At 41.7% G+C, this 7,302-nt stretch overlaps 1 protein-coding gene across 1 annotated transcript; it reads right to left on the minus strand.

Annotated features, from left to right (window-relative positions):
• Window positions 1-1,475: 1,475 nt before the first annotated feature.
• Window positions 1,476-4,670, minus strand: LOC125964755 (uncharacterized protein C6orf62 homolog). Its single transcript, XM_049711262.1, has 2 exons — window positions 3,666-4,670; window positions 1,476-2,331 (listed from the first exon to the last, which is right to left on the minus strand). Exons 1-2 carry the CDS (start codon window positions 3,705-3,707, stop codon window positions 1,771-1,773), a joined length of 603 nt encoding a protein of 200 aa, XP_049567219.1. The 5' UTR covers window positions 3,708-4,670; the 3' UTR covers window positions 1,476-1,770.
• Between the last annotated feature and the right edge of the window lie 2,632 nt (window positions 4,671-7,302).

A 7,302-nucleotide genomic window follows, 5' to 3' on the forward strand; every position in this document is an offset into this window, starting at 1 on the left:
TAAAAAAAAAACTGCAGTTAATCCAGAACCCAAATAAACAGATAATGCAAAGAGCCGGAAGTTGGATCTTAACACTGTGTAATGATGATGTTTTCAATACACAGCAGAATACTCAGGTTTCTTTGGAGATACCAAACAAAGATTAAATTGGGCTCATTAAAGAGCTGTAATAGGCATTTCTTATAAAGTTTCAAAAGTCTGTTTTTTGAAAGTTGGTAATTCATGTGATAAATACTTTTCAATAAACCAGAATATCAGTTCTGTAAGCTATCTCTATTTTTAAAGTTTACATTCACTGCAAGAATATTTACCTAAACATATCCTAGAAGAGCCACTGTTTTCTTTTTAATATTAGCCTTCTTTTTAACTGTAGTGAACACAGTCATTTCTAAATGGAGGAGGCAAATACCTTGCAGGAACACTTGTCCCCTTCAAGGGGGATTAAGCAAATGTTCCACCACAGCTTCTCAAAAAGCCGCAGGTCATCTGGCCTTTTTGCCACCTCTGCATTTTGCTCAGAAGAAATAGCATCTGCTCAGTTGTTTCTAGATTGCTGAGGAATGTGCTTACACAAGTTTGGAGAAGAACAAAGCTTCTTGTGCGCTCTCTCAATTGGGGGTGAGCTAGCAGCCCTCAATACTTTCATGCTTGAATAGGAAATTGCATATTAACTGATGGCAGGGGAAATGTTCCATTCCTAGAAAAGGATAGAATATGCAAAACATCCTGTTTAGTGTAGTGTGGTGAAAAGAGCATAGGGCCGTGGAGATGACTGACCTTGTTTTTAGGGCCTGCTGTGTTGCAGAAAATTATGTGACCATCCATCAAATAGAATGTCTCACCTACATTACAAAACTAGTAGGAAAATGAGATGTGGTAAAGAGATAAGGAAAGATCTTAAAGATGCAGATTCCTCTGTAAATACTAACTGACCGCAGGGATCCCATGGAACCTCATCCTTCACACAAGGATGGCTTAGAAAACCCACACTTTCCAAATGAGTTTTCCCACCTTCAGCCTACCTTCCCCTAGATAAATCCTCAAACTGATTTGCCTTGAAGGTTTAGACACATTCATTGTCTGACCCCTTTATCTCAATGTTTCACAAACTCTCCCTTGTCTTTTCACCTGCCACTAATATATCCCAGATACTATAATGACCCAAGACATGACCATTTAGTCAGAAAATTGCAGATGCTGACTTCAATTCAGTTCCAGTTATTTCCCAATAATTTAATCATTGTCTTTTGTCAGTATAAGAACTCTTTAGACTATAAGAACCTTCAGCTCCCAATTACTTACTGCCCTTTTGTGCCTAAATAAGTGGTTGTCAACTAGGTTTCCTTTCTTAGTGATGGTTAAAGTTTTTTAAGATACATGGCCTCATTAAGACTGAAAGGCTGGAAGACATCTATATTTTTCCTAAGTGTCAGTTCATCATTTTTTTTTTTTTTTTTTTTTTGCTTTCAGATACATTTAAGCATTTCAGTGTACAATAGTCCTTTCATTTCACATTTTTAGTAAGATGCTGATGCAGTGCAGCAAATATGCAAAGCATCTTCTTTCACACAGTCTGTGCAGAAGACATCTAATTTAAGTTCTGAGATACAAATGATAAAAAAAAAATCCAGGATGAACAAGTTTCAAAATGCATAGTGTTCTGTGCATGAGTCCATTTTCTTTAAACTCTGAAAGAATAAAGTGGTAAGAAAAAAAGAAAAAAAACTGCTGCTGCACTCTCTGATCTTCTCCATTTTGCTGGTCAGCACTCTATTCTGGCATATAAGGATGGAGGTGATCCTCTATGGTGCCAACTGCCCAGTGGGTAAGCTGCTCCTGGGGCAGGTAGAGGCAGATGCTGCATAACTTGAAGATTGTAGCTTTGTTTTTTGGAGTCTGCAAGTGCTGTCTGTCAATGAAGAGAAACACTGACTGGTTAGGATTGTTGACAACAATTCCAGTCTTGTCCTTTCGGCTCAGTACGTGCAGAAACTGTTTTTCATAGTCACCGTGATGAAACTCAAATTTGGCCTGAACAGGCCTAAAAGGCTCATCAGATTCTTTCCACCGAGAGAACAGGAGACAGACAATTTTTTCAATATCATTCCGAGGCCAAAGAATGAAATCCATCTCCTGAGTACAGCCAATTACATCCCTTCTCATAGACTGGTATCGAGGAGCATGGAGCTGTACCACATCCTTCTGTAAAAGCTCTACGGAACTTTCCAAGGAATAGCTGGAATCTCGCACACCTTTCAGGATATTTTCTTCATAATTATTTGTCATGACTGGTATAACCTCAGACACTTCAAAGAGTGCTGATTTTTTCTTCTTCTCCTTGAATACAAAGGCAATATACATCTTGAAGTCAAACTGGTCAGCTAGAGATTCTTTTTTCTTTCTAAGCTGAGCACGTAGTCTGTTCAGAGCTTGTTTCTTCCGGGAGTTTGGGTCCCCCATTTTGAAATACAGGTGGTACTAAAGCCTTTGGAAATTGTCACTAAACTATGGGCACTTTTTCTTAAGACTCAAGTACAACAGAAACAAGTCATTTTTTTCCTGCTAATATGATTGAATAGCTAAAATCAAGACTGTAACCCAAAAACTGCACCTTCTGGCAATATTAGCAGACTGTCATATTACAGGGTCAAGAAACAAAAGCTGCTGTCCAGTCATGTTTGGACAATAACGTTTGGGGTCAGATGGGAAAAAGGAAGGGAAGGAAGGAAAGAAAGAGGAGAAAATACTTGAACTAACTTTTTGGAAAACACATTTGGCTTAACTGCCAAAATAAAGGTGGGGGAACTGAAAAACCTATTAATAGGATTTAGGTGTGCAATAAAACACAGCTGACATCAGTCCAATCCTTAAAATCCATCCGGATTTTTTTCCCTCTTTTCAGAGAAGGGATAATGAAAAGGAATGGGGAGGGGGACTGTGATCCTTGCTTTCTGAATGTCAAAAAAAAAAAAAAAAAAAGGGGGAAAAAAAAGCCACCAAAATAACCCCCCAAAACAGGGTAGGTGAATGAAACTGAAATACCCAATTGGATTTTACCCAGCCAGATCCATGGCTGTAGTACCTAATTAATTCTTAGTTATTTCAGATTTCACTATTGCTATATATTGTCAGTGCGTGTTATTGATTACACTTGGTGGTGAGCAAAGAGAAAAGTGCAAAATCGGTTGAGAAGGAAGGGGAGAGGTACAGGGCTTCCCTGCAATCAACTACAGTGTATACCGGGGGCGGGCAGCTGTTGCCCAAAGGAGCCATAAGAAAAAACAGCGGAGTCATTACCAACTTCCCCATCACCCACATTTTCACCCTCAGGCGGCTGCTAATGCTGCTGCCAAGGAGAATCATGATGGCACAGGGAAAGGGGGTACAGAATACAGTAATGACTCCGGCTCTGTGGTTAGACCTGATTAACGCCCGGGATCCCAACACCCCAAGTCCTGCAATGAGTCCTACATTCCCCAAGGGAGCCTTCCCTATGAATCTGCCCCCGTGCACGACCGTGGGGAGTGCGACTTATCTTCGTGTGAGCATTGCTGAGGCAAAGGTGGCGGGCTCTTCTCCCAAATCCCAGGCAGTGCCTGGGGACCACCGGCCTTCCACCCCCCAGGTCCCACCCCCACCCTTTGCCTTCAGCGGCAGCGACTCACTCGCACCACGGGAGACACTGGATCACTCGGGTTTTCACTCATTTCATCGTGGAAACAATCCCCGCCCGGGTAGAGGAGGCGGGAGAGGGTAAGTGGGAAGGATCAGTGGGAAGAAAAGAAAATAGTTGCGTTAATATTATTTTTTAAAGTATGCCCACCCCACCCCCCCCCAAGAAAAAAAAATTAAGTTCCCGGATTCCGCTCTCACGTTGAACAGACCATGTTTCCCGAGTTTGAATTGCTTAGGGCGGGGTCGTTAGTTGGTTTCCCAAAGGGGTAGAGGGTGGACTCGAGGCAGCTGGGTCGGGGGTGGGTGACGGGGAAGTCCCCTCCCTGTCCCCGCGGAGACCGGGACTCACTGACCGACTCTCGGGTGGGGTTCGGGCCCTCTAGCCGCAGCCCGCGGGCGGAGCGGTGGCGGCGGCGGAAGAGGAGGCGGCGGCGGGGGCGCTGCTCGCAGCACTGGCAGGAGCCATGTCAAGAGAAAACCACCAGCCAACTGAGCCCCTCCATCCCCGCTGCAGTGCGCACTGTGACCGGGCCGCCCGCGCTGCTGCCGCCGCTCAGCCCCCACCTGGGACCCATAGTCTGGCTCGGCGCCCCGGGCGGCGGCGGACTGGAAGGACGCGGGTACGGCGGCGACGGCGAGAGAAAGAGAGAAGGAGAAACGAGGAGGAAGAGGGGGGTCGGATTTGTACTGGCGGCAGAGGGGGAAGGGAGGAAGGGGAGGGGAGCCCTGCGCTAAGGGGGGGGGGTCTGTCAGCGAAGTAAACCCCCCAAAATAAAGTTATTTCAGTTCAAACATCTGCTCTGGAGTCTTTCTTCTCCGCACGGGTCGAGTTCCGGCTCTCGGAAAGAAGGTCGAGGAGACCAGGAGGGGAGAGATGCTGAAGCGGAGGGTGGGCTTCCGCGGTGGCACAGCTCGGATCCCCCCCACCGGTGGCTGCGGAAGCGACAGCGGCGGCGGCGACCTCGACGCCTCCCGGGTCCGGGGCAGAGTCGCGTTTGAGAGTTCATCATTTTTTAAGCAATATCATAATAGATATAATCAAAGATTTGACATGGAGACTTCCTGCCTGAGTTAATACTAATTAGTTTTCATATTTGAATACCGAGGAATGGGGTCCTCAGGGATTATATTTGGCCAAACACAGAAAAACAAACAATTGTTACTAACATCGCTCCTTTAAACATTTTCACTCATTATCTCTTATTTTTCATTTAAACAAATTATATTGACTATATCTCAAAGTCTCAGAGCCTCAATTAGAAGGGTAGAAAAAATACTGTACAAAGATATCCAGAGTGTAATTGTCACATTGATGACCTCGGAAGAAGCCTACCTTGGGCTTTTCAGGGAACTTAGACCACTGCTTCCTGGGTTAAGGTGTCCTTTTAAAGGCAGACTGAGGCAGAGGAGTTCCTCTATTGCTTTAATTTATTTCTGTCACTGCCTCTCCCATGTGGGAATCATGCTCCGCTCTCCTGACTACTACGATTATATCTTTGAATGCTACGAGGTCTCACTTGAGGAATCAGTATATCCTGGGAGCATTTCTCTACTAGGTACCCTGTTGGGACAGGAGGTAAGAAAAAGAAAAAGGAAAGGAGCTGGTTTACAAGTGGTTCCCTTCACAGGAGATTAAGTTCAGATATAACCTGAAACGTGAAGATTTCAGTTTATTCAAACTGACAGACCTTCCACTGTAGCATTTTTGTATGCTAATAACTGGCCAAATTATCTTTATGAAAAACAAAGGAGTATTTATTTCCACTTAGATAAGTCAAATCCGTTGTGTTTGTGAAATTTCCAGAGAGTTAAATCATGCCTAGATTTAGCTACGCTCTTTTAAATAATGTATGCACAATAACATAAAATTAGCAGAAGGTGACAAATTCAGCCAGCAAATTGATGAACTCTACCCAGATGCTACATTTTGCATTGGAAATTACTTTGAAGAAAACTAGGACAGAAATATTGAACCAGGAAATAATATTTTGCAGAAGATTATGTATGGAATAAAATCCATGTTGGATTACTTAAACCCAAACCATTTGTATTAGTACAATATTTATATTAGTACAATATTCAGTCAGGCAAAAGATTGTTGTATCTAAACTGTCAGCTGTTTTGCAGTGAAGTGCGGCCATATGTAAAAACATTGTTTGAGATTCCAAAACATTATTTCTCTCTTTTGCATCAGGTTCCAAATGCATGCTATCACCTGCACATATGCTTGAGCATTCCTACCTCCCAATATGATCAATATCATCCCATCAAACCAAACTATGCCTTACATCTCATTTGAAGTACATTTGATAAAATATACTTTTATAATTCCAGTCTTCATATTTTTTCATATTAACAACAACAAAAAAAAACAAGAAAAAGAAGTGATCTTTTCAAATGACTTACAGTCAAGAAAACATGCCCCTTTTACCTACTGGAAAGTATAAATACAGAAACCACACCCAATTTCATAACCTGTCAATAGTGCTAATACTTGCACCCATGACTTTCTTTATACCTTGTGAACATTAATGGGTGAGGAATGTATAGAGTGAAGAGCATTAGCTCTCTGAGAACAAAATATATTTTAATAGCTATTGAAAGTAGAACAGGAAAAATGAAGGAAATAGGTTATGCAGAAGAGATTAAATTTCATCAAATTTCTTGGTTATCACATATAAATAACTAAATCCATTTTATGTAAATCAAAGTCCAATCTGAAATATGCTTCTTTATCCATTCATCTGTCGATGGACACTTAGAATAAAGAAGATGTGACACATATATACAATGGAATATTAGCCATAAAAAGAAATGATATTGAGTTATTTGTAGTGAGGTGGATGAACACAGAGTCTGTCATACAGAGTGAAGTAAGTCAGAAAGAGAAAAACAAATACTGTATACTAACATATATATGGAATTTAAAAAAAAATGATTCTGGGACTTCCCTGGTGTGGCACAGTGGTTAGGAATCTGCCTGACAATACAGGGGACGCAGGTTCGATCCCTGGTCTGGGAAGATCCCACATGCCATGGAGCAACTAAGCCTGTTTTAAACGGAGATCCCACATGCCACGGAGTAACTAAGTAACTAAAGGTTTTAAAAATATTCTGAACTTCAGTTACTGTTTCCCAATTCCAAGGTATGAAATGAAGTCCTTGCTTGAGGATCGTGAATTTAATAACTTCAATGTACCCTAGAATGCCATCCAGGAAAAAAATTAAAGTGTGCATTGCATCCTGAAAGCCAAGGAGGGCCTCTCAATGCTCTAGATAAAGCCAAGTTCAATTTCCAAAATCCAAGTTAGTTAGGCTTGGTATAAGCATATCAAACCTCTTAATCTTCACGATCTTTGGGGATTTTTTTTGTTGATAGATAGAGAATTAGTGACACAGTCTGGATTGCTACGAATCCTTCCCACAATTCAAAAAATAGCTAAAAGCAAATAATATCAATGATAAAAGTGGGTCAGTGACACTATTCTTGATCGTGAAGGACTATAAATAAATACTATTTTGCAAACATTTTCTCTCTTTTGTGAAAGAAAATTGAATGTCTGTTTGCTGAAGTTAAAGCAATCTGAAATTCAATTTGTAGGCTATAGATCTGATTTAGTAGCATGT

The sequence above is a fragment of the Orcinus orca genome, chromosome 6, assembly GCF_937001465.1.
Source record: "Orcinus orca chromosome 6, mOrcOrc1.1, whole genome shotgun sequence".
NCBI lineage: Eukaryota > Metazoa > Chordata > Mammalia > Artiodactyla > Delphinidae > Orcinus > Orcinus orca.